We start from the raw sequence: 26,978 nt of genomic DNA on the forward strand, positions 1-26,978 counted from the left end.
ATAAGTAGTAATACGTGAGCTACGCAAGCAATAAAAAGTTAACTGGGAGCTCATGCTCCTCTCTTCAAATTGAAACACCTGCAGAGATACCCACCTGGAAGCTGCCCAGTCTAGCGATAGTTTACCACTGTAGACCTCTGGAGCCTCTATTAGATGTCATGCTCAAAGTAAACTAGGTAGTATGATAAAGTAAAAATGTCACTGATTCACTTTCCTAACGCTATTTTCATTGACCATCCAGGAAACCTCCAGCCTTAGCCTGCTTTTTTAGGTCTCTGCTACTCCACAGAGTATTAAGAAATATGTAAAGGAAAGAGCAGCTTCCTAAGGCCATGTGTAATTTACAAATCAGTCATTGTAACGTATCAAATGTAGATCTACAGTCACAATGTTAACCATTGCACCTTAGATCTTTAATAGATGACCTGAAGGAACTATTACTTAATGTATTGGGGACGATACCTTGAGCAAGGTGAGCGGTTTGAATATAAAGTAGAGCTGTCAGTATTGTTCACCTCCAAGCAGACAAGTTTGTAGTATTTCAGCAGCAGAGTAGAATGGCAGAGGGTAGGACAGCAGGGCTTTAGCCAGCAGACACAGGTTGACGAGAGGTCGGAGGTCAGAGGGCAGGTTGTCTGTGATGACCTCGCTGGTCTCTGCGCCCCATGTTAATACGGCCTAATGGAGGAGGGAAACAATCAATGCAATCAGTCAATCAATCACTCCATTTGTCTGTCCCTTTATCCATCCTGTGATTAGACCTGGTGCTGGAAGCCAGATTTTGAGCCAAATGTTTTATTTCTGTCTCAACATTTTTATTATAAATCATATATTTTAATATTTTTTGGATATTTGTCCATTGACACATTACTATATATATTTATCTCTATGTTACGATATTTATTTAACTCAGCAAAAAACTAACTTCGGTCCCCTCAGAGGCATCACAAACACAATAATGTCACTAAAATTACCGGAGAATTTGCTGTGTCACACAATATGTCACCAACCAGTAAAGAAAACAGAGTTTTCATGATGCAAGCAGCACCATGGGTCCACCCCAGCATGGCATTGAACTGCCCTCTGTCCTCCATACTGCCCTCTAGAGGAGGGAGGAAGATCTGCGAGGTGTAGGAGAAGATGATGACGCCCACGGAGACGAGGAAGTTCTCCGGGTCCACAGACAGAGACAAAGTGGACCAGGACCAGCTGCTGGCTCGACTCAGACAGTACAGCATGACCAGCAGGCTGACACAGGGTCAGAGACAAAAGGAGAGAAAATGAGAAAAGATAGTGCTCCATGAATGAAAAATCTAAAATAAATATATTGATAATTCTTTCATTCATTTATTATTCAACATGTATTTGCACAGGAAGGTCCATATATTAGCTGTGTACTCTGTTACACAGGGCAATAAAAGCAGACGTCCTGCCTAAAGACACGCGAGAAAAAATAAAGAAATGTATAAAAGAAAAGAAAATACAAGAAATAAAAGCAGAAATTAACAAAGGGACAGTCAATTTTAATTGCATAAAATAAAATACTGATGTCCAAATATTATTTTTACCATGTAGCTCAGATTTGTTATAATAAATTGAATTAATTGTCCCTGTATGGTTAGAAATGATCCTACTTCTTGGCTAATTGAACAATTTAAAAACAAAGCTCATGAAAGGTTGACATTTTGGAGATACATGGTTTTCAAAGGATAGTGACTATGTTTTTCTGAATAAAATAGGATACACAATCCTTAATCATATGAATGAATAAAAGCACATTAATAACTGTTTTATTGTGCTATTATTCATTTGGAAACAGCCATGAATCTAAAGAAAAATACAAAATAACATGAGACAGATAAAAAGTAACTCCACTGACTGTTTTTTTTGTTGTTTTTTTACAAAACTAGTTAAATGTTGTGTTTATCATATACCATTACAGTATGTGTACTGTATGCAACATATGGACTTTCATTTGGTGATTTGAGCAAGATATTCAGCAAAAATAGATAAGGGTTCAAATAAAATATTTTTCCCATCTGCCTAATAGTGCGTAATTTCTGTCCCCCCGTTGAGGAATTCTAAGTAATGGCAACAACACGGTTTTGCATCCACATGTATTAATATAAAAACGTTGCACACTACAGCTTTAAGCCTTGAATTGTTAGGGAATAAACCAAGAAGAAACATGTATTTGCACATAACTTAATAGCCAAAGAATAGAGAAACCAGAGGGAGCCAGGAGCCAAAGATCTTTACTGTAAGACCCAGCTCCACTTTCCCCAGACACTTGGCATGAGAAATGAAATGAAACAACCAGTAACAGCAGTGTGCAGCAGGTGGGAGCAGACAGCATAACCAGCAGCAGCAGCAGCAGCTGCAAAATGTTCACAGGAGTGAGAATGAGAGCAGATTATGAAGGCCACATTGTTGTCTTTACTTAATATGATTGTGGAATTGATGCTGATCATTCAATCACTTATATGCCATCACCTGATCAGTATGTGAGTCAAGGAGCACAGCAGGCTGAGGGTGGAGACTGGTCTGAGATCAGTCAGCAGCAGGCAGGGCAGCAGGAACATCAGAGACACCAGAGAACACACCGATCGAGGAACAGCCATCCCTGATAGACTGTCAGACAGCAGACCGGTGGAGACGACCAGATACAGGGTGCACGTCATTAACAGTTCAATGACCTGGGATAAAAAAGAAACACGGTGCAAAGAGAGATGTTTACGTCATGCATTTCCTGTGGGAAACAAACCTGTTCATCTATACTATACATGTACATCTTGAAAAATGTTAAAGTAATCTATTCCAGTGTGAGAAAAGTGTCAAGCCTTAGTTTATAGACATGTGCATAGCAATTTTGCATAATAAAGTGTGTGTGTGTGTGTGTGTGTGTGTGTGTGTGTGTGTGTGTGTTACCTGAGATACATTCACCATCCACCCTCCCAATCCAGGCCAGTTGGGCCACAGTCCTTTGCAGCAGGCCTCCACTACGTCCTGGTAGCTGTGTCGGACTCGGACCTTTGACACCGAGCCTCCACTGAGGGATACAAACACCTTCTTACTGTGATAAATTGTGTGTGAGACATTTTCACATTTTTGACCACTGTCATGGTTATCACAACTACATGTGGCCTTTGAACTATAATTTAAGTACATCTTTGACAAAAAGTAAAGACTTCCCCAACAAAATGTAGGCTCATGTGTTTATTATCTGTGTTGAAGCGTATGTTCCAGTGATTTAAGGGAGCACGTTGAGGTGTTTTTTTCCCTCTTCTTTACAGCGAGAAATGTATATTCAAACTTAATTTCACTGAACCCCACAAATCAATGGGGCAAAAGTAAAACTCAAACACCACGGTTCTGTAGAACACATTCACATTTCTCTCAGCTGCGGGGGTGGGGTTTTTCTGACTGCCTCACCACTGCTGAATGAACAGAATAACATGTTTGTGTATCTATTACTCTCTACTCTGTGTTCATACCAAAATTGGGGTTAGATTCCCCCGAGGTGTCTCAATAGAAGAGAAGGAATACATATGAGAACGACTCCGTTGTCAGAAATGATAGTTGCCATTGCTGAAGATACGGAGAGGAGAGCCCCATCTACAGAAACTTCAACTAAGCCAACAATGACTCCAAGAAAGAAATAAACATCCCAGTACCGAACACACTGCTCTTTGGGAAGCACGGCCCAGAAGTGCTACAAAAATTGCTTAGTACATCTGCTATCAGTAAAATAGAACTGTAGATAGTAGATAGACTGTAAATAGACTGTAGTGATAAAGTGATTTTATGTAGTAAAAGTGATGTAAACTGATTATAAAGTGATATTGCACTTAGCTAATTGACACCAAATTAATAGAATATGATTAAAAAAAACATACCTTTGTTCCTCTTCATATAGACAGGCCACCAGGATGCGGCCTGTATGGTTACACACCCAGGCTGACAGAACCAGCAGAACTAGACCCACATAACCTGACTGGACCAGAGCAAAGGGTAAACCCAACACAAAGATACCCTGAAGGTAGAAGAGAGAGATGGGAAGAAAGAACAAAGATGGGTTGGTTTGTTAAGGAAGATAAGGAATGAGAAGAGATCAAGACATAATTTGAAAAGCTGTCTCAAAAACGTCTCTCATGGTGCTCCCAGGTAGTCGAGTGGTGAAGATGTACCCATGACAATTGATCAAAATGAAAGAAACAATGCTGATGACAAACTCCTTTTGATATTTTCCATTATATTTCACTTGAATTGGTCTAAGTGCTTAGAGGAAATTGTGCAATAAAAAATATATATATATTATTTGAATAAGAGGAAAAGTAAGAATTACAACAATATAAACGATAAAGAAATTAAGGATGAAAATAATAAATATTAACAAGTCCGACCCACAGAAGCGTGTTCTGTCTCATTGTGAAACGGTCGCAGTTTGGATAGGTTTACAAAAACTACTTGGTCAAGATTCGAAAAAAAATTGTTAGTTAAGTTTTGGATTATAATAAGTAGATTTGTTGCGTTACTTCACTCCCGTGCAAACATACATACCGTCATTACGCACGTGACAGGGAATTTGACGAAATTCCGTTTGCTCCGTACAGTTGAAATAACTCGCCGTTTACTTAACCCTTGTGTTGTCTTACCATCAAAATGGACCCAGTCTGTTTTGCCTGTTTATAAAACATAGTAAGTATAATTTATCACCCAATTATTTTTGTACAATTTGGTTGAAAGAAACCCATAATTTTGATTTTGAAACTCTGAAAACAGGTCAAATTTGACCCGAGGGCAACATGAGGGTTAAACTGGACACAAACACCAGTCTCCTGTTTGTTTGACCTATCTACTCCTGGAAGGCTTACTACACAAAAATGCCAATGGTTTAAAATTGAGTGTTAGTTCCTATAAACAAGGGACACGGATATCAGATCTCTAACTTAACCAATCTCATCCTACTGCCTGACGCTCATTTTAACCTGTTTCCATAAGAAATTGTTAAAATGTGTAACATTTAAAATGTTGTTGCAAGAAATGAGAAAAAAAGGAAAGAATAAAGAAGGAAAGGAAACGAAAAGAGAAGAAAGTGTTCACAGTTGAGCAGAAGATGAGGATGCGAGAGGAAAGTTTTGGCGTGATGCCTGGAGAGTTTGAGGATGCAGGAGACCAGCAGGAGCAGAAAGGCAGAGGAGAGTGGAGGGGAGCGACTGCCAGAGAGAGAGAGAGAGAGAGAGAGAGAGAGAGAGAGGAGAAGTGGGAATGGAGGCGGCAAGAGGAAGAAGGCAAGTAAAGAAAGAGGCTATAAGGAGAGAAGGAAACAGAATAGAGAGCGGGAAGAGGAAAGAGAGGAGCAACCTCACAGAGAGCAGGAGGTTGAAGGAGGAAGAGGAGCACGACGAGGGGTGATCAGAGCAAGCTACTTTGATGGAGCTGCTGCCTTATGAATGTTGGAACATGGATATACACACACTCACTGAGAGAGTTATGGAGGCACATCATAGACACTATACACACAGTGTGGATGTAGAAACAGACATGCACACATTCTCTCTCTTTCAAGTCACTATTTTGTAACTGATGTCTGTTTAGGCATGCTGATAGAGCTTTGATGTTCAGATGGAGCTGCTGGGGATGAAAGCAGTTTGACGATCACGTATCTGATTTCATCCCCCACCCCCCTCTCTCTCTCCCTCCACTTCTCTTTCTCTCTGTTTTTTTGCCAGCTAATTCCTCATTGGTTACTCAGAGCACAACTTGAAACAGCTCCCAATCACAATTCAGCTTCATCCCGCCACAATACCTTACTCTTACCTACCTTACACTTACATACTCAATATTGGCCGCCGGAAAATAAAGATTATTACATTCACTGCTCCTGTCTGAACTTCCCAGGTGCAAGATTTCAACTGCTGCTCTTTCAGGTCATGCACGATATTTTATGCAAGCACATGCCCTGGGCACAAATAAGTGATAGAGAAATGTCTTTCCCTACCATGAGGGGATAAGGTAGAGCAGAAGCGACCAGAAACAGACAGGTTTGACATTTTAATAACGGGACATACATTCTCAAATGTAGAATTTGCCCGTCACATATGATAGAAAATAATATCTTTGGACTCTTCTTTTGGTTGCTATTTAAAGCTGCACCTTGGGCTGTGGGAACTTGTGGAGGGATTTTATAAAGTACATAATGAATTAAAGGGGTATTCCGGTAATTTATTAAAGCACTTCCATTAATTTTTCTGACTCACAAGGCATTTTCTTTTAAATATGGTTAAAATCAAAACAGAGATATCCTAGTCCCTAGACAAGCTCCAAAAAAGAGGTTCTTACATTTCCCATAATGCGACTGACAAGCCAGACCCACATCAAGATTTTGGGTCTGGTAACTTACCATTGGCAGGGCTCAATCTGAGGGGCGGGATAAACGGTTGTCTTTCGAATTCCTTCTGCACTCATAGCCAACCACAGCAACGCTAGTTCATCAAAATAAGCAATCTGAAGATGTTACCTCGGCTCTGGGAAATTATAATGACATGTTTCTTAAATGTTTTTTAATTTTCACTTGATCAAGTCAAGTCAGCTTTATTGTCAATTTCTTCACATATACTAGACATGCAGAGGAATCAAAAGTTTGTTTCTCACCATCCCACGGTGAAGAGTAAAAAAATGCACAACAGATAAGACAAGACATTCTAACACAAGAGTACAAAAGAGATTATGAAGATAATAGTGGAGATGAGGATGATAATAACAAAGACGGTGAAGACAATGGTAATGACGAATGAATGGTGGTAAACATGAACTGCAGAAATGAAACTTTTTTAATGGATAACCAGCAGCATTTTATTTCGGTCTTAATTTTTTACAGCATCTCGGGACGTATTTGGCAGCATGATGAACCAAATCACTTTTTACAGCAATCTTTTACAAAACAAAATGGGGACATTCTTATTAGCTAGTGTTTGAATTTGAAAAAAAACCCAATTTGGAACTTGAATTCCCTCCCCATTAAGGTAAAATGACGCTCAAAAGCAGACAATCATAGGCAGCTTTTCCTCAGTGTCAGAAACAAAAAGGTTCAGGGCTCTAATCTTCCATGAAGACATGCGAAGAGGAGCTGCCTAATTAAAAGTCAGGCGGGAATCAAAACCGAGTTTCAAAATATTCCCAAGTCGGGAGCCTTGAGAGCTGGAGCTTGTTTTGTTTTGCATTTTTTGGCAGCAAATTTGCTCTCTAATAAAAACTTGATTATGCTGGCAGACAGCCATATTATAGTTAAATCGGCATCAATATACAACCACCAGAAAATACATATTTTCTTTTTAGCCTTGATAGAAGATAAAACTGATGTTCTTTTTTTTTATCATTAATAGCCTCTGAACAAATGGATTTGTCATCACTGATCTGTGTTTATATATCAGACACTGTACATTCTGCGTCTTTTTATTGTTATTATGTGGTCATCCATCACCGTCTGAGGTTTTCAAGCATGCAGTGAATCGTCACCTTTAATGAAAAGACTTCTTTCTGCTACGGGAGTCATCCAATAGTCACCTCAATTTAACCCATCTGTGACCTCAGCCAAAGGGATTACTGAGCAATCCATTTGGTTAAGGTTCCTGATTACAGTGCGCTGCAGGTAATGAATAACCTATAAATCATTAAACCCAACAACCCCGGAAAGAAGCCGATGCTCTTTAAGCAGTTTAAAAAAAACAAAAAAAAACATGCTGATGTAAAATACAGTAAAATAGGAAGTATTTAAATCACAGCCATGGTTTCAAGGAACAAATTAATTTAAATAAAGATGCAAGCATTGAGGTGATATAAGCAACAAATCTTAGATTTGAATAGGCAATTTAAACCTCAGATTTTGTGCCTTGTCTGGCACAGAAATTTGGTCTCTAATTACTTACCTTAATTACTTACAGAAAAAAATAAATCCTGGCTCTCAGATAGATAGTCTAGTATCGATAAACCAAGCACATAAAATACTTGTTTATCTACTAAAGATCATGTTGGTATAGGAGGTATTTATGTACTGATGACAGTGCTAACGATGAATTAAAATCGGTGTTCACGGCAACGTGATGCAAAAGCATTTGATTTAAATGTATCTTAACTCCTGAATGCATGCGTGTCTTCATTGTGTCTCCATTGTGTGTGTGTGTGTGTGTGTGTGCTTTTGGTGTATCTGTATGGTTGATCTTTGCAAATGCTGTCCTCTTCCAGACGGTCATAAAGTCAGACTCATGCGTACACTGTATTGATGTTCTTTATGGACCCAGTAACGCACTCCAATTACACTAAAGTCATTCAGTGAAAGGACACATTTACAAGAGTGCAGCAGTTGAATACGGCTCAGCATTTACAGCATAATAAGCTATTAGCATTACCGCCACGAGCACACACTGTGACTGGGAGCTTTAAATTTATTTTATTTTATTCACGCTTTATTTGATTATGCGGACTGACAAACAGCCTGCAAGACCACAAAGCATTGTTTAATAATATCAAAACACAGTGGGAGCAGATTAACTAGTCTGCATGTTTAATGCTTTTTGAATGTATTGTGCAGCTTGGCGCCTAAACAGTTGGCATTTACATTTTTCATTTGCATTTTGCAAGAGAGAGAGAGAGAGAGAGAGAGAGAGAGAGAGAGAGAGAGAGAGAGAGAGAAAGAGAGAGAGAAAAAGGAGGAATGACATGCTAAAATTGAACCAACAAAATAATGAATTCCAAGTTTGCAGCTGCAATAAACATGAAACTGAGAACAGTGGAAACTCCGCCGGATGCATGTAGGCCTATTTTCTGTTTCCTTCCGCTTTCTTTGGGTTGGAATTTTAAATTCGGTGGATTTATGAGGATTATGGTTCTGCTCCTCCGACCTCTGCAGGGTAAATTGAGACAGCTAGCTAGACTATCTGTCCAATCTGAGTTTTCTCTCGTAAAACTGTTTTGCAGCAGCTCTGTGCAGAGTTTGGCACCAGCCATGACAATTCTGATTGATTTAAAGAAATGCCACAAAACCAGAGCACGTTTTCCTCCCATCCCCGAATGCTATGTGGAGTAGCCAGACCCTCCTTCGGCGCGCTTTGTGGGAGGGTCTGGCAAAACGAGATTATGCAATGATGAACCCTTGTGTTGTCTTCCCGTCGACCATGCAACTGTTTCTTTTTTTTCCAACATTTACGTCGTCTTTTTCGACACACTTTTGTCTATGCTCTTTTTTTGCACCCCAGATATTTCTTGAAGCTTTTTTTATTATTATTTTTTGGTAATTTTAGGCCTTTATTTATATAGGACAGCTGAAGACATGAAAGGGGAGAAAGAGGGGGAATGACATGCAGCAAAGGGCCACAGGTTGGAGTCAAACCTGCAGCCACTGCGTCAAGGAGTAAAGTTCTATACATGGGTGTCTGCTCTACCAGGTGAGCTACCCAGGCGCCTTGACATTTTTGTCTTTTACCATTTTTTTTTTCAAATGCTATAAAATTGAATAAAACACCCAAATTCAATCAAAGTAGTGAACTGATTATTTGTTTTACTTGTGAAGAGTAACAGTTGTAGGGAAGCATCCAGGTTATTTTAAATTTTTTACAATTTGGTTGAAAGAAAGCCACATTTCTGATATAGAAACTTTTTGAAAATAGGTCAAATTTGACCTGAGGAAAACAAGAGGGTTAAATAACTTTTCAGGTTTCATGCCATTACATGAAACATTACATTACATTAATTTGGCAGAGGCTTACATCTTGGTGACTCCCCCACATTGACATATTGGGAGCAATTTGAGGTTGTGTCATGCCAAGGAAACAGGAAAAGGGATCAAAGAGGGATAACCCTACAGTGGCAAGACTTCCTGGAAAGTAGTAAAACATACAGTATTCACAAGTCTAAACGAATGAAGGTATAGTTTGGCAATGGTTCACATTGTCCTGACATTGGTGTGATTTGGGGTTAAGATAAAACAAAGATTTTGCAAAGATTTCCGACCATGCATGTATACTGTATAAGTGTACCTGTATAGCATTTGTGACATTCCAGCCAGCCTCCCAGGCGGTGATGGTGAGAGTAGGCTTAAGACCAGGGGTGCCGGTTCTGGGGCTCTGAACTGGATTAGCCAAACTCATCCTTGCTTTCTCTTCTTCAAGGCTGGCACAGAACGGAGAAGTTCCCTCCACGGTTTCCTCTCCTTCCTTTTTCTTCTCTGCATCTTCAGAAAGTCTCTGTTTTTGCATATTCCCTCTGAACAGCCTGTAGGATCCTCTTTTCTTACTCTGGTTCTGGTTGAAACTCGGGTTCTTCTCAACGTTGCTTCCTGTTTTGTCAGCACGCATCTCAGAGGATCTTCTTCTTTTGCCATAACTCTTGTTGTTTTTGAACCAAACGGAGTCTGCAGCAGAAACCGCTGAAGTTATGGTGATGGTTCTGGGTCCAGTAGAGATTACAGTAGCTCTGGTTTCTTTAAAAGCTGGACTCTCCTGCAACAATGTGCTGGTGCATCCTGGGATACTGGGATTATCTTGCTCAGTCGGAGACAGGCTGTTCCTTCCAAATATGGATGTTCTGTTTCTTTTGGTGTTATCCGAGCTTCTGTTATTTTTGTTTGTAATGTTGTCCTCACCATAGGTTCTGTTCAACTCATCGCTGTGGGTCAGAATCAGCATCTCTTCATCCTCCTGAAACAACCTGCTAACCAAAACCACTTCATTTAATTTTGAGTTCATCTTTTCTGTGCCCTCATCCACTTCACTAAATTAGAATAATTGTATTCCAATAGGAAGACCCATTTTTATGAGGATGTGGGTAAAATAACTAAAAGAAATGACACTATGCTGGGGTAAATTGTTGGAATGTTGTAGGGTTTATCTTAATCAAAGCAACAAAAATATATATATACTATACTATACATATACTTTGTGACTCCCAATCAAGAAAGTAAGAAAATACAAATAAAAAGGTGCTATAAACACACTTTATTAATTTATTTATTTTTCTAATAATGTATTTCTATATAAATGCATGATGTCACATATTAGTGCAGGTAGATATTTATGAGGAATCTAAACAATATTTATACGTTTCTTAATAATAATAATACTGATACTACTACTACTACTACTACTACTACTACTACTACTACTAATAATAATAATAATAATAATAATATTCTGTGTCAATTAACTTAGCAGATACTCTACATGACGCTCACTAACATATTATGTTAAAAATCAACACAAAACAGCTTTGTTGATTATAATATGTATTTATCATAATATAATAATATAATAAATAATATAGTAAATCTATAAATTAATATATCCCATGATGTGACTCACCTTGTTGTCCAGTCTAGGTGTAGCCTTGATAGGGCCAAGCCCCACAGAGACCCAGCACTACTCCAGGGCTGCCGAGAGCTCCGAGCCCAGCGAAGAGAGCCCATCTTCAGCCTCCTTGTATGCAGAGTCAGCCTCCTTGCATCTGGAGGTCTAAGGGTCTGGGGGAGCTTGACTGACACTGGACACGTAAACATACTCATACACAAATTCTCCCTGAATACACAAACACACACACACACACACACACACACACACACACACACACACACACACACACACACACACACACACACACACACACACTAACAATGTCTGCCTGTAAACAAACTGCACACACACCAGAGCCACACACACAATTGCACTACTACACACATGCAGGTCTATGAAGTGATTGACAAGTTGGTGAGCTGTAACATTATAATACACCAGTGTTTTCAACAGTGAAGGAGTAAACTGCTATGATTGCCTTCACAGTAGATACCTATAAGTTTCATTCACTTTTATTTTGTGCAAAATAAAATATACACTTGCACATGCTGATATTCTCAAAAAAGCAATTCTCTAATTAAAATACAGATTTAGGTGCTTGTGTTTTTGTAACTGTATGTCATTATTTAGCAACCTTCGCATTACACTCCAGTAAAAAAAAAGGTTTCAGACGGCCGGGTTGGGTCAGTGGTAGAGCAGGCGCACATATACTGAGAGGTTTATGCCTTGACGCAGAGGGCCAGGGTTCAAGTCTGACCTGCGACAATTTTCTGCATGTCTTCCTCCTCTCTCTCTCTCCCCTTTCTCACCTGGCTGTCCTATCAAAATAAAGGCGGAAAAAGCCCAAAAAATAATAATAAAAAAAAAGAAAAGAAATTCAGCTAGTTTCACATTTCACTTTAGAAACTTTTCGAACAACGTTCTGAGTTTAGTATACAACCCGATCTATACAAATGGATAACATTTACATTGTTTTCCCCTATTATATGTCTCTGTATTTTTATGAATGCTCATAATAGGCTTCTTCAGTTTTGCCCCGGACTGTGGTGAGTTGTGCAGGGCAGCAGGAGGAGCCACAGAACAGTTGTGTAACTCACTGGACCAAAAACTTCTGTCCAACTCTTTACTTCTTAATTATTCTGTGCTCCATTTAGTTGTTGTTTCTTTGCCCTTCTATGGTCTTTGTTTGTGGTAGCCGAAGCACTGCTGATGCAATACTTCATTTGCTTTGTAGCATCTGAAGCATTTTCAAAACTGCTCCAGTTCTGCAGCACCCTGATGTAACAGTATAGGCTGTGCTTTAAAGCCCTTTGTGGACTCAGTGTTATAGCACCTACCTCACACTCAGGTTCATATTTTATACAAGCTGTAGAAAGTTTTCTTACAATACTGCTTGAAAGCTCACTGGACTACAACAAAAAGTAATCTGATTACACAAATTTAGAGTTGATAAATGCTCCCAAAAGCCCCAGGATGTAATGTTTAAAAATAACATGTTACATGTTTTAATTAACTAAGAGCACCCCAACAGTTTATAAAGTATTAAAAATTAACATAATCTCAACAAGCTAAGAATTCTGATTAACTGATGGGGCCTTTCTGCGACACTGATACTTTGAGTAGCCTACATGTTGGTGCTAAAAACTATCTATCTATCTATCTATCTATCTATCTATCTATCTATCTATCTATTTTTTCATTATCATTTCTTCCCTCCTCTGCTCCAAGATTAAACGTGGAGAGGACAGAGCAGAGGGGAGGAGGAGAGAGAGAGAGAGAGAGAGAGAGAGAGAGAGAGAGAGAGAGAGAGGGGAGTTTTGTTCAACTTCTGTGAAACTTTCCTCTGACATTAAACGCAACACAGAGCTGCGCGAGAAGACAACGGCGCTGCTGACTCCACAGCGCGCGCGGTACGATATCCAAACTTCAACAGAGGATAAAATGAAGCGACTCCGGCTCGTGCTTCTGACCGCGTTGCTATGGCAATGCTGCCATGCCCAGCAGAGAGGTAAGTCCTCGACAGACCGATAGATAAGACCACCGATCGATACACCAATACTCGACATGAACTCCGTGTCACTCACTCGGGGCCGTTGCTCATTTCCCTACATAAAAAGTGTCATGTCTGACCACGAGAGGCTTTTAAACGCCCTAACATCAGTGTGCCAAGCAAGACAATGATTCAATGTCCTCATTGATCACACTTTGATTAGTCAACAACTCTCGCTTTGCTGAGGGCTTCTTTACTTTTGCTTATCGTTAACAGAAGAGGGCAAATCATGTGGAAACCCCTTTCATGACATACCGTGTTGAGCCGAGCTAGCTAATTAAAACTAACACAAAAGAGAGCACGTAACGTTACATGGACAGTGACAGATGCTTGTCAGTTGGTTGTCTGTTGTTTGTGATGTTCAAGTAGCCAGAAAACATTGAGAAACATTATGAATCATTAGGGGTCAGAGAAATGCACGTCACATAAGTCAAGTCAACATGACATTCCTTGACATAGCTAAACTTAATGTACTAATTGCAGCACACCTTAATGTCATTTGGATTGTCCTTTTGCAGTTACTGATTAGCCAACAGAGTTTATCATTACTCTGTGCAAGTTATGTCTACCCCCTAGGGAGTCTTGTTTTTCACACAGTTCCAGTGCATGAGTCAATGTGCACAATGATCTGTATCCTACTGTATAGGCCTTACAAATCATCAGAAGATTAAGACAATTTAGTTTGTAAAAGAAGTTTTGGCCAGAGTTAGGAGTAACAGCGTTTAAGTATAACGGCGTTACTAACGATGATGATTGGCTGGGTGGGCGGATGCCCTGCTCACGCTGTCTCACTGCTCGCTCTGACTACCACTAAACACAAGACAGCGACAATGGCGATGAGCCAGGGGAATTCAAAGGTAGCGTTCTCGAACTGGAAGTACCAGTGTTCTGACGATCTATGCTGCCTTGTCAAAAAATGCTACCGTAGCGTAAATCGATAGTAGAGTATATCGAGTCGCGCTGCCCTATCGAAATGTGCTTCCTTATGTGATATATTTGCCTGCATATTTCCAAATGTGCAGGCAGGCTGAATCCCATAGAGGTATAACTCTAACAGTATTGACATCTTATGTTTATTTGAGAATATTTTGATACTCCATTATATCTTTATTGAATATTTCAGTGGTAGCATATTCTGATAGACAAATATACCCTATCAAATAATGCTCCCCCAACAGAATCATTATATATTGCACCACTACTCACTCCATGTGCACTGTCAGGAGATAAGGAGCATATTTTGATATTCTATTAAATTATATTTATTGAATATTTCAGTGGTAGCGTATTCTGATAGACAAATATACCCTATCAAAAGGTACAATGAATAAATTATTTATTAGATATTACTCTATTAACCACAGTATCGGCCGTATGTCCGACCGCAAGGTTGCATAGATTTATGGGCGGGGAATCAGACCATGCTTGTGTGTCGTGCGCATGCGCAGAACCGCTAAGTAGCACATCTCGATAGGTAGCATAAATCGACAGAACACCGGCACTACTTCTCGCTCATTGAAATTAAAGTTTAAGTTTGGATTCTTCAATCAGTTAATATAAACATCTTTGACGTTAAAGATGCTATGGAACGTAATAGCGTTATAGAACATAAGAAATAACGTCGCAGTAACTTTGCTGAGTAACTAATTACTTTTACAATGTGGTAACTGAGTTACTAACTCAATTACTGTTTGGGAGAAGTAATTTGTAACTGTTGTAAATTGGGCAGTTTGCCCAGGTGTCACTTTCCCAATGATATGAAGTTCAGATTGTCATTGATATCTCATTGTTACTGTGAAGTATGTCGTTTTTCTGTCTGTTAGTTAACTGACCGACAGGCTGGCCACTGTGTATTCCTCTAAATCAGCTATTAATCAGGCCCAGACGGAATCTGCGGATTCTTTCCTTTCTTTTTTTTTTTACAGTTTTCAGCGGTGATCCAGAATCAAAACTCTGCCGAATTCTGTGTCCGCAGATTCTGTGTGGCCCTGCTAATAATCCATCACAACATGACTTGAAGGTTGTTCACCCAAATTATGAAAATACATTTTCTGTTATTTTTTTATTAATCTATAGTGGGATCTAGTCACGCAGATACGATATACATTCCTGAGTTTGAACTATTTTCTACCAAATAAAGGGTCTATATAAAACAGTGTTCACAGTGTGTTATCTAGAGTTATAACTAGAAAGAAAAATGAATGTTCAATTTCTCACATCTTATTTTCAATGCTTTTAGCACCACAAACAAAATCTGGTTCACGTGCACTGTATTGCTGTGCAAGCAGAAATCTCAGATGAATCTCTCAAAAGCCAGACAAATAAAACCACATCAATCTGCATGCCTGGATACCACCGGGGTTAAGTGGGAACATATTATATATGTTTTAGACATTTGGTGAACCAACCTTTTTAAAGATCAAACCGAATCATGAAATGCTCTTGAGAAGAGCCACTGCTCTATTACTTGTAATTGGTGTATTTGTGAGATTGTGAAACATTGGGCCGTGACATAGTCAACAATGAAAAATGAGCAACAATGCCCTCAGTGGAGTTGGATTGACAGCCAAAATCAATATACAGTAACATGGCCCACCGTGAGAGTCAACATATTCAAGCAAAATTCCTGATGCCTATTATTAGTCAAATTGCCCCACTTATTACAAAAATTCTGTAAAAGTTGGCATTTTTAGAAGATGAAAACAAATACTTCAATACGGGAAGCTGATCGGTGAGCTGTTTGAACACATGAGTGTGTGGAGGATTTGTTTGCATGTGTGTGTCTGTCGAGCGAAAGTTTGGCGTTGGTGACTGGCGCTTGGAAGATGAGACAAATCTAGTGCACGTCATGCTTTTATTTATCCTCTTCAAAACATCGGCAGATACTGTTTAGCCCAGGAGTGCTTTGGGGGCGGGGAAGCATCAGGATGTGTGTGTTTCTGCATACTGTGCCTGTGTTGAGAGAGTGAAAGTGAGTAGAAAAGGGCGGTAGAGGCCATCTGCATTAGGAGCCTCATTACCAGGCGTGTCAGCCAGGCATGCTCTCTATCAGCGACGGGGGTCAGAGAGACCAGGAGATAATCAGAAAGAAAAGAGAAGAAGAAGGAGGAGGAGGATGGGGGCTGAAAATAGAGAGGAGAGAGGAAGGAGGCTGTATTTAAGATAGGGGTGTGCAAAAAAATCGATTCACATTCGAATCGCGATTCAAGCTCTAGCCTACCCATTCAAAATCGATTCATAGAATTCCAAAAATCAATTCATATTTAAAAAAAAAATGTATGTCTACTGCAATCACATGGGAAAAGTAACTACATTTACATACTGTGAATCGTTGTTTTTATCGAGAATCGTTTTTTGATAGGGATGCACCGAAATGAAAATTCTTGGCCGAAACCAAAAACCGAAAAAGAGGAAACCGAAACACCGAAAAAAATTATGCCAATTATTAGTACCATTGCATTTATGGCTATGACTGTGTACTAACTTTACTAAAATCAAGGCATTGCAATTGTATAAATTAATATTAAAGTTTAATTAAAAAAATATCTAGCAGAAATATGGCTACAATCTGATAGTCACATACAGTATAGTGGCCTAAGAACAGAATAGCTTACCTATTGTTATTATTATTATTATTTGAGGCACTTTCTGCCAGGATTTCACTGAACATATCAGACAACGAGGGTGCATGCCCCTCATCTGGTGCAGAGAGACGAGTCTTTTTTTCTGCGTTCTGATCTCCTCCTGCGCTGGGCGCTGCTCCGTCTCCGTCTCCACGCGGGTTCTCCTCATCCATCGCGGCCTGGATCATTTCTCGTGCGCCCTGCTTTATTTCCGCATCCAAGTAATGGTCTTTATAACGCGGATCAAGTACAGTCGCGATGTAAGTGCAGAGGATCGGAATAGATCTCACTGAAACGTGTGCTGACAGACTCTAAGAGCGTACTTTTCATTGTTTTCACTCCGCGGTCCGTCTCAACCTCTTTGCTTAGGAGACGCTTTGCAGGTGGAACGGAACGAGTACTGACACACGCGCAGGTCGCGGTTTCTGTTTGCGTCATCACAACATTTCGGCCGTATTGTTTCGGTGATAAAAGTATTTCGGCCGAAAATCGAAAAAGCCCATTTGGGCCATTTTTCGTTGGCCGAATATTTGGTGCATCCCTAGTTTTTGAAAATCGATTTTTGAATCGAATCGGGAGCCTAAAAATGGAAATCGAATCGTGACATTTTCTGTATTGTGCACCCCTAATTTAAGAGTTGTTAGGCATTGGAGGAAACATTTGTTGATGATGAAAAGACACTTGTAGCTTTAATTGATGCAGCCCTATACTGTGTTTTCACATTGGTTTGATGCCTGTATTAGTCAATAATGTTAAGTCGAAAAATTAAACTCCACTGCATCATCGTAAAGCCAGAAAAGTTCAGTGTAATAATCAGCAGAAAAACAGAAGAAGAATAGTCTTAATTGTCGTTGTACGTGTACGAAATTGGACAAAGTCCTTTCAGTGGAAAAGCATGTGCAAAACAGGTGAATAAATAAATAAATATAAAAGAAAACTCTAACATTGCTTGGACAATATGAATTATTTTGCTCCTGTGAAGACAGTTATATACTTTGCATCAATATGATTCTTCTTGCAATATAAGTTTTGAACTTCATTTTGAACTTTCCATCAAATGAGTGTCAGTATGATGCATGAGGCTCTAGAGCCAAGCCAAACAACTATATTGATAAAAGATATTAAATGTCAAGAACGTGTGGCTGTCGCCGGGGAAAATTTTCAAAAGTTATGAGAAGTTGCCAGAAAAGTTGACTTGTTAGAGTTGTGTGTGTATTAATGTGAATGTTACCAACCTGATTTGCATGAATGGATATGTAGTAAACTCACTAGAGACACCTGTGTGGAATGAATGCAGACAGACAGGATTGTAAACCAACTGAGGAATCACATGTTTTTATTAAGCAAATCCATGCGACTTATTCATAATATCGCTGTCCTGCAGAAACCTCAAACTGCATCTTCAAAAAAGCAATCAGGAGAAAACTGATTGATTTCCCTGTTGATGTTTATCGAACTTTGGGATAATCAAAGGTGCAGCCTGATTTCTCTTTGGAAGGATCTATGCTGAAAATTTAAAAACAGTAGTTAATTTGTAGATAAAAGGGCTCCTTAGATCAACTATAGATGTGTTTATAAGTGTGTGGTTACGTGGATTTAACCAAGGCAGAATGAATGTGATGTGACTCACCATAGGTATCGCAGTGAATATGATGGGAATCAAGAGTGTTTTTGTTTTTTTTCTTCCCATCAGAGAAATCAACATTTTGATAAGGTAAATTCATCCCGATGTCATAATGTATCCAAAATATGTTGATCTCAGTCTGCTATGTTAATGTGAAAGCAGCCGAGCTTAGCTGAATGGATTTGATGTAATACACCAGAGGGAAAGCGCTCAGACTTTCTCAGCCTGGGACCCAAATTCAGTAAATATAATCAATGTGTCCTAGAAAATAAGAGAGGAGGCAAGGTGACAAGGAAGAAAATGAATCTGGAAGATTGGAAGGATGCACAAGAGTTTAGTCTAGTTGGCTCTGTGCTGTAATAACAGGTGATATGGCAAAATGATATGTCGTTTGTTAAAACATGCAGATGAATGCAGATTATGGATACACAAGTGCTGTATTTAAGAGTAGGGTTGGAATAAATACAGACAAACATCACACACTTATTTGTTACTCATAGAGTCCCATTCCCACTAGTCTCGCATTGCCAGATCTTCCTCCACAGCGCTGCAGAGGAGGGTCTGGCTAGTCCACACAGCATCCCGGGATGGGAGAAAAACATGCTGTCGTTTATTGGCATTTCTTTAAACCAATCACAATCGTCATGGGCGGCGCTAAGCACCGGACGGAGCCATGGTGCCTCTGCAAAACAGCCTCGGGAAGGAACTTGATTTGGTGGAACGTGTGTACGTTCAAAATTTGTTTTAGTCGTGCAACAGAAAACTCAGATTGGACAGATAGTCTAGCTAGCTGTCTGGATTTACCCTGCAGAGATCTGAGGAGCAGTTAACCATAGTCCTCAGAAAAAAGAAAAAGAGTTTAAAATTCAAACACAAAGAAAGCGGAAGGTACCGGACATCCGGCCGAAAACAGTGAAATCCGGCGGATTTTCAACAGATCAATCCCGGAAGTGGAGCGTCGTGGATATAGACTACATTCACACCGTATCATGATGGAAGTATTCAGATTCTTTACTCAAGTAAAAGTAGCACTACTAGAGAAATACTCCATTACAAGTAAAACTCCAGCATTCAAAATGTTTTGCAGAAACATTTCTCTAGTCAGTGTTATATTCTCATCTATACATTGTATGTATTAGGCCTACTAGATTATATAAGTTATGCATTATTGTGTAAGCAGCATTTTATGTTGCAGCTTGTAGAAGTAGAGCTGATTTTAACTCCTGAATAGATTATCCTAATTGTTGTCAATTTACGAATGAATCAATAAACGGACTAATTGTTTCAGAACTGCTTGTGGCATGATCTGTCGGTGATGATCTCAGGTGCTAGGAATGGTTGTCCAGTAATTAAAGAGTTAATTGTTCGGTTCCCAGCTCCACCAATGTCCAAATGTCAAATATAGAGTTGGACCTATGAATCCACCAGGCTGACATATCGACCGATATTTGCTTTTTGCAGATGTACAGTACAGGCCAAAAGTTTGGACACCCCTTCTCATTCAATGCGTTTCCTTTTTATTTTCATGACTATTTACATTGTAGATTCACACTGAAGGCATCAAAACTATGAATGAACACATGTGGAATTATGTACTTAACAAAAAAGTGTGAGATAACTAAAAACATGTCTTATATTTTATATTCTTCAAAGTAGCCACCCTTTGCTTTTTTTATTAATAAGGGAAATAATTCCACTAATGAACCCTGACAAGGCCTACCTGTGAAGTGAAAACCATTTCAGGTGACTACCTCATGAAGCTCATTGAGAGAACACCAAGGGTTTGCAGAGTTATCAAAAAAAAGGAAAGGGTGGCTACTTTGAAGAATCTAAAATATAAGACATGTTTTCAGTTATTTCACACTTTTTTGTTAAGTACATAATTCCATATGTGTTCATTCATAGTTTTGATGCCTTCAGTGAGAATCTACAATGTAAATAGTCATGAAAATAAAGAAAACGCATTGAATGAGAAGGTGTGTCCAAACTTTTGGCCTGTACTGTAGATGTTGGCCGATAAATTCCAGTACAGAAATGCTAAACTAGGTTTGAGGTACTTTAGAAACAGTGTATTCTACAATACGGGAACTGTGAAATGTCAAGCGTTCAAAAAGTACTTGAGAAAGAAGCTGAACTCCCAATTGCTACAGATTGTATGTGAAAAATAAAAAAAATGCAAGTCACTTTTCGACAAACATGTTGCCAAATTAATGGCATCTGCCTGTTTGCTGCACCTTACAAGGACATTGAGTCTTATGTCTAAATCTGTTCAAACTGACAGTGTGAAAGTATGGGAAGAAAAGGGAACTACAGTATAGAAGTACCCATTGTGGTTCTGCTGCGACACACCTTTTGATTGAATTATAAAAGTTAACATGTAACGCTCGTCCTTCATCTTTCATCAGGCCTCCCACCAGAAATGAAAGTTTATCTTGTTTTTTTAATTAGGGGGCATTTTGGGGTTTCACACTCAACCTGGCACTCGGTGTACGTGTGTGTCTGCTTGCACTTTTACATATGAGATTAGTCTCATTACAGCACTCGGATGGGCATGTTCTGTATATGTGTGTTTGTAGCTTACCGTTAGACTGTGTTTGTGAAGTTGTCATTGGCTTCAAGGCAGCCAAGAATTAATCAATGACACTGTGCCAAAGACACAGATCACATGAACTCCAACAGGTGTGTGTGTTTGTGTGTGTGTACTTTAGAGAAATCCTCAGGGAGCTAAAATTAGCCAGGTGCTAAGTTGGAACAGTGCTGTATCCTTCCTGTCAATAAGAAAGACACGAAGCTGGAGAAGAAAAAAGAGCAAAGGATTTGGTGGCACTGACTCTGAAATGTTAAAGTCTTTGTCGGGTTTTTTTTTTTTTTTCTTGACACTTGTCACAGTGTGGGGCAGAAGTAGGTCAGGACGCTGGCTTGCAGCTAGGTGATACCTGCTGATTTCAAAATATGAAGTTATGCACTGACATATTACTTTTGGAATTAAACTAAGTATCAGAAGTGTTACATGTGGAATATGAATATAAATAGAGCAAAGGCGCAAACATTGTGAGATAAAGGTGTAAGTACTGTGAACCAAAAAAGTACATTATCAGAATGATTACAATAGCAGCTTCTAAAGCCCCCTAGTAAATTGCACATTAATTTGGTTAGTTTTGGTGGCTGCTGGATTGCATAATTGCTCAAAACAAAATAAGAGGATGCTGTTCTGAAATGACACTGAAGCTTTCAGAGTTCCTTGCATTGGCACATTGTAAAAAATGTTATTTCAGTAAAATTTAGTGGGACAAGCACTTTACTTGCACAAGCTTTCTCTTTACTGCAGAAAGAAAATGGGATTGTGGTCGCAATTTTTGAAATACACAAATAGTGACTGGAATTATGGAATAATGTAGGTCTACGGAGGTTCACAAAGGCTACGTTCTGATTGCATAAGCAATGCATAAACATGTGATACATAAACAGTCTAATGTTTCATGGGCCAGTGTTTATCCTACTGCATGTGTGATAGGACTGAAAACATTTGGTTCACTTTGTTTTGCATGTTTGATTATTTGCAGGCATCATTGTTTGCATATTTGCTAGAGTGTCCTTATTACAATATTGTGTTAATATTTGACTTTGCTTTTCCCTGTGGGGTTGTGCCGCCTCCTACAAAGCACATCATGCACTGAACATCTAGGTCTTTGTGTGTGTGTGTGTGTGTGTGTGTGTGTGTGTGTGTGTGTGTGTGTGTGTGTGTGTGTGTGTGTGTGTGTGTGTGTGTACGCCATGTGTGTGAGTGTTTCCTAGCTGTTTTGTTGTCAGAACAGCATTGATAACGCTGAGGAGAAAATCAATAGTTCATTCTACCAGGGACACAATAGCTGCTCTGCCCAGCTCCATTCTACTGTAAGCTTAGACACAGAAAGAAACAGAGCACGAGTTGATGCATTGGTAAATGTGTGTGCATGTGAGTTCATTCATACAGGGTGTGCATGTGTACCACAAGCGTCTGCACCCAGACTGACAAAAAAAATGTGTGCTTAAAAAATAAGCAAGACTGTAATATGGATTTGTAGGAAAGAACATCAAAAATGGTACAATAGGTTGGATGACAAACCTTTTTGGATGGCGTACAACTCCCATCTTTGGTTTTAATACATTTCCTGTTTAGGTCCACATTCTGCTCAGACATAATCCCATGTGTTAGCAATATATATGAAAAATAATGGAAATGAGTTCACGTAAATGTGTTTAATAGCGTCTCCATGTTGAGAGGCATTAAAAATGGGTATCTTGTGAAGTCATGCCCCATGAACTCCAACTTGTAAATTTCAGTGGTGCCATTTCATGAGCAGAAATAACAATTAAATTGACCCAGCTAGCTTGAAGCACCAGTCCAGAAATGAAGACATTTTCTTGATACTAGTAGACTAATCAAATTTTTCTTATCAAGCTCTATCTAGAATATCTATTTTTCCCCATACAAAAAAGGCAGCGTTAAACTTGTTTCGAGGGTTTTATTGAGACTTTTTGTAGAAGCTGAACTTTAACAACCTTTCTGGTTCTCTGAAAATTCCATCAAGTAAAATGAACAGTGTTCGTTTGAAAAATGTATGTATGCATGTCTATGATAAATGGCTAGATAGATGTGAGTGCATGTTGGCTATGGGATTTGACACTGTGACCTTATGGCTAAAACACTGCACGCCTGACATACAGATGTGCAGCTGCTAAAACAGAGGCTACAGACCCTTAAACACACACACACACACACACACACACACACACACACACACACACACACACACGTCTGCAGCTGCAAAGACTTTGGAATGACCTCTGTTTCTTCATCTTTCCTTCTCCATGTCGTTCTCTCATCTCTGTCTCACTCTCTGATCTTTCTTGGTGCTTATATTTTCCCAAGGAGCTTCCTGTGGTAACACATGGTGTCAATAATGAGCCCCCCCACACCACACACACACACACACACACACACACACACACACACACACACACACTCAGCCACTTTCCCCTCCTCCGCTACTCCTAATCCTTCGTCCCCTCTCGCCTTCTTCTTCCTTTCCTGTCCCCTCTTTGCTGTTTCTTTCCTTCTCTTCTTTCATTCCTTGGCCTCCAGATTGTCATCTTCTTCCTCCCTTTCTTTCTTCATTTACTCTTTCTCTTGCTTTCTTTTTGTCCCTTCAACTCTTTTCCCTCTCATCTTTTTCACTCCTTTTGCGGACATTGTTTGGTTGAATTAACACTGAAAAGACATCCTGCACTAATTTAAAATATTAAATCAGCAAACAAAAGTTGAAGCATTTGTAGTTGTTCGTAGCTGATATCTGCATTGTTTTATGACGCCTTAATCTTTGAAAAGTCAAAAGTACTTTGGGAAAGTGTATTCATTTTGCCTGATGATGGACTTCTTCTACATCTCTGCCTATCCAAAGCATTTTCTGTTTCTCTATTTCATATCATTCCCCCTCTACTCTGTGCCCCTTTGTACATTCCCCCCTCTCATCTCCTCCTCCTCCTCCACTATCTATCTTTCATCCTACGTAGGAGTACCTCGGACAACCTCTGCAGCCATAGCTGAGCTCAGTGTCTGGCCTCAGTTTGTTTGTCTTGCTACTCCTTCACCGTTGGTTTCTGGAGGTCTTATTGTTCTGTTCCATCTCAAATCACTTCAGTTGAAAACCTCTGTTTATCCACAGCCAACACACTGGGAGCAAGCTGTCTTTTCCAGGAGAAATCTGTCTGACACAGGCAGTTCAAAGACAGCCATAAAGCAAGACAGATGCCCCCTCAGCTCTATTTTGGATTTTTTTTTTGGATTCTTTTTTCAGAGTTAAACTTTGGGAACTAGTTCTCAGATTGTTGATTTTGGTCCCCGGCTGTTTTTCTTATAAGCTCTCGTTATGTTTTATGTAGGTTGTTTAGCTACAACTGGGGAATGCACCAACGTGGTTTATTTGAATCAGAGATTTTTTTTTTTTTAACCTTTATTTATTCAGGGAAGGTTCACTGAGAGGAAGCCTCTCTTTTGCAGGAACACCCTGATCACATTCACACAGTTCCACATTCAAACCTGGAAGCTGCTCAGTACAACCACAGTCTGATCTGCTGGCCACTGAGCAGCTCCACTGTAGGGCTGTCAACAAATATTCTAAATTCGAATATATATTCGAATAGTTTTAAAAAAAAGAATTTCGAAGGTGAAAATTAATATTCGAATAAAAAAAAACGCTTGCGGTAGCAGAGGCTGTCTTTCTGTCTGCTTTGCTAGCGCGCCTGAAAGCCGTTACATACTGGATGCAGCCCAGCTGGCGCATACAAATGTGACATCATGAGATTTCCGTGACTATTTATACCTGCGCTGGTGCTCGCGACACTAGCTGCAGTCTTCTCCTGAACAGCGGTGGCGCTAATGAGCAAAGGCTACCGACGCTGCCCTTTCTACGGACTAGAAGAAGAAGAAAAAGGTAAACACCGGCAGAACTGGCAGCAGCATTGCCGTCAATGCTTCGATGTGATTCACTGACCTACTTTGTTGGATCGAGCCTTTCATCACTTGCTCAAGGGCACCTCAGTGTTGGTAATGAGGGAGGGACAAGCGTTGCTCTTTCACTTTCCCCACCCAGATTTTATCCTGTCGGTCGGGGGATTGAACCAACGAACGTTGTTTTGCCAATAGGAACGTCCTATCCCCATGGCCTCATTTGGTCATTTGATATGGAGGACCTGTTGGTTTATTGTTGATTGACATTGCTTTTATCACTATCATTGGAGAGAGTAAGTTGCGCTGATTCAAGTGGTATGTGTACGAGTATTGACCCCCTATTTCTGACCCAAAATTCAGCCAATCAAGTCAATTTAAATGTACAACCTAAAACCTAATTCTTCAACACAATACTGCCGAATGTGACTTCTCCGGCAGTCCATTCAATGCAACACACATGGCCTTCACAATCTCTGATTCATTGGCTTTGTTGGATTCCTTACTCACAAAGCTCAGTTATATTCAAAGCTGCTAACCCACTTTATTAAAGGAACACGCCAACTTATTGGGACTTTAGCTTATTCACCGTAACCCCCAGAGTTAGACAAGTCGATACATACCCTTCTCAAAGCCATCTTCTAACCGTATACAAACTGGGAACTATATTCGTTTGCCTGGAGTTCGCTCAGAGTTGGAGTAATAGAGTCAACAATTACTAGATAAAAGCATAGTGACCTTGTTATTTGTACACCCTGTGACTATACAAATCACAACATGTAAATAGGAACATGTTGGCGTTATTTTGTCACTTATTCGGAGCAGTAGGCTAGTTGGAACCAGTTACATCCAGGATCTGTGCTAGGTTTAGCTAGCGCTGGGGTTGTCAGACAGAGTTACAACACACACGGAAATGAGAAGGGTATGTATCAACTTGTCTAACTCTGGGGGTTACGGTGAATAAGCTAAAGTCCCAATAAGTAAAATACATCAGTTTTTACATGTCATTCAGTGCAGTTTTCTTTTTGTTGAAAGATGTGAAAAAAACCTAAAATCTTTTGCAGAATCATTTAAAAGGCCCCCTCAACGTGGACAGCAAACTCACTGTACCAGACTCCCACCGGCATCAAAATGCTTTGTGGATCATGTTTCAAAAGCAGATTTTTACACTTTTGTTGGCAAGTCTGCTGTGGGCCTCTGTGGTTCCAATGTCTGAGCTGAGGCTTCTTGTTAAGACTGCTGTTTCTCTGAAGTCGTGTAAAGATTGATATCGGCTGGTTTTAGAGGCTGCTAGAAATTCCCAGTTACCTCACCCACGACATCCTTGTTCAACACATGGTCACAACATGGTTTTCAGTCTTTCATAAAAAGACATTGTTGGAGAATGCCTTTGAATGTTTGTTGATGCATGTGTTGTTTCCTTTGCGTGTGTCCAGCTGTGAGGATTTTGTGTCACAACCTTTAATATTAAAGCAACCTCCAACCTCTCACATTCATGGACTTTGACCTGTCAGGGTCACTACCCTCTACCCTATGTTATCATGACCTCAGTCTGGTGTGTGGTCCAAGTCAGAGTACCTAGCCATATACAGAGAGGGTTTGACCAGCTGTACATTTGTACTTGAGCTGCAGAGTTTTGGACAGTTTGTTTCCAAAATCATACACTGGGTTTTCACAGGCAGCTTTAAAGGCGGCAGAGCAGAGCAGTTAAATTAATTCCCTATGAGAACAGCGGTGAGCGGATTCCGCTGACGGAGGCAAAAGTGCCCGGATGTTGACCGCTGTGCCCTCTCTACAAGAGTTGACTCTGAGTTAGTCTCGCATTGCCAGACCTATTTCCACAGCGCTATGA

General features: G+C 39.8%; 2 protein-coding genes across 4 annotated transcripts in view; one reads left to right on the forward strand and one right to left on the reverse strand.

Moving 5' to 3' along the window:
* Positions 1–501: 501 nt before the first annotated feature.
* Positions 502–12,118, reverse strand: LOC114572856 (vesicular inhibitory amino acid transporter). Its single transcript, XM_028604638.1, has 8 exons — positions 12,100–12,118; positions 11,355–11,532; positions 10,035–10,704; positions 3,897–4,033; positions 2,929–3,049; positions 2,494–2,696; positions 1,011–1,248; positions 502–678 (listed from the first exon to the last, which is right to left on the reverse strand). Exons 1-8 carry the CDS (start codon positions 12,116–12,118, stop codon positions 502–504), a joined length of 1,743 nt encoding a protein of 580 aa, XP_028460439.1.
* A 1,084-nt stretch (positions 12,119–13,202) lies between these two features.
* Positions 13,203–26,978, forward strand: part of lama2 (laminin, alpha 2) — a 192,402-nt gene continuing 178,626 nt past the window's right edge. For all 3 annotated transcript variants that reach the window (XM_028604575.1, XM_028604576.1, XM_028604577.1), the window contains exon 1: positions 13,203–13,350. In XM_028604575.1, coding sequence (XP_028460376.1) covers positions 13,284–13,350 — 67 coding nt within the window. In that variant the 5' untranslated portion in view covers positions 13,203–13,283. The remainder of the gene's footprint in view (positions 13,351–26,978) is intronic.

The sequence above is a fragment of the Perca flavescens genome, chromosome 18, assembly GCF_004354835.1.
Source record: "Perca flavescens isolate YP-PL-M2 chromosome 18, PFLA_1.0, whole genome shotgun sequence".
Classification (NCBI taxonomy): Eukaryota; Metazoa; Chordata; class Actinopteri; order Perciformes; family Percidae; genus Perca; species Perca flavescens.

Coding starts and splice junctions, on each gene's coding strand:
- LOC114572856 (XM_028604638.1), bottom strand. Junction 4,034..10,034: donor ATGTCACAAATGCTATACAG/GTACACTTATAC, acceptor TTCTACCTTCAG/GGTATCTTTGTGTTGGGTTT. Junction 3,050..3,896: donor CTATATGAAGAGGAACAAAG/GTATGTTTTTTT, acceptor TGTATCCCTCAG/TGGAGGCTCGGTGTCAAAGG.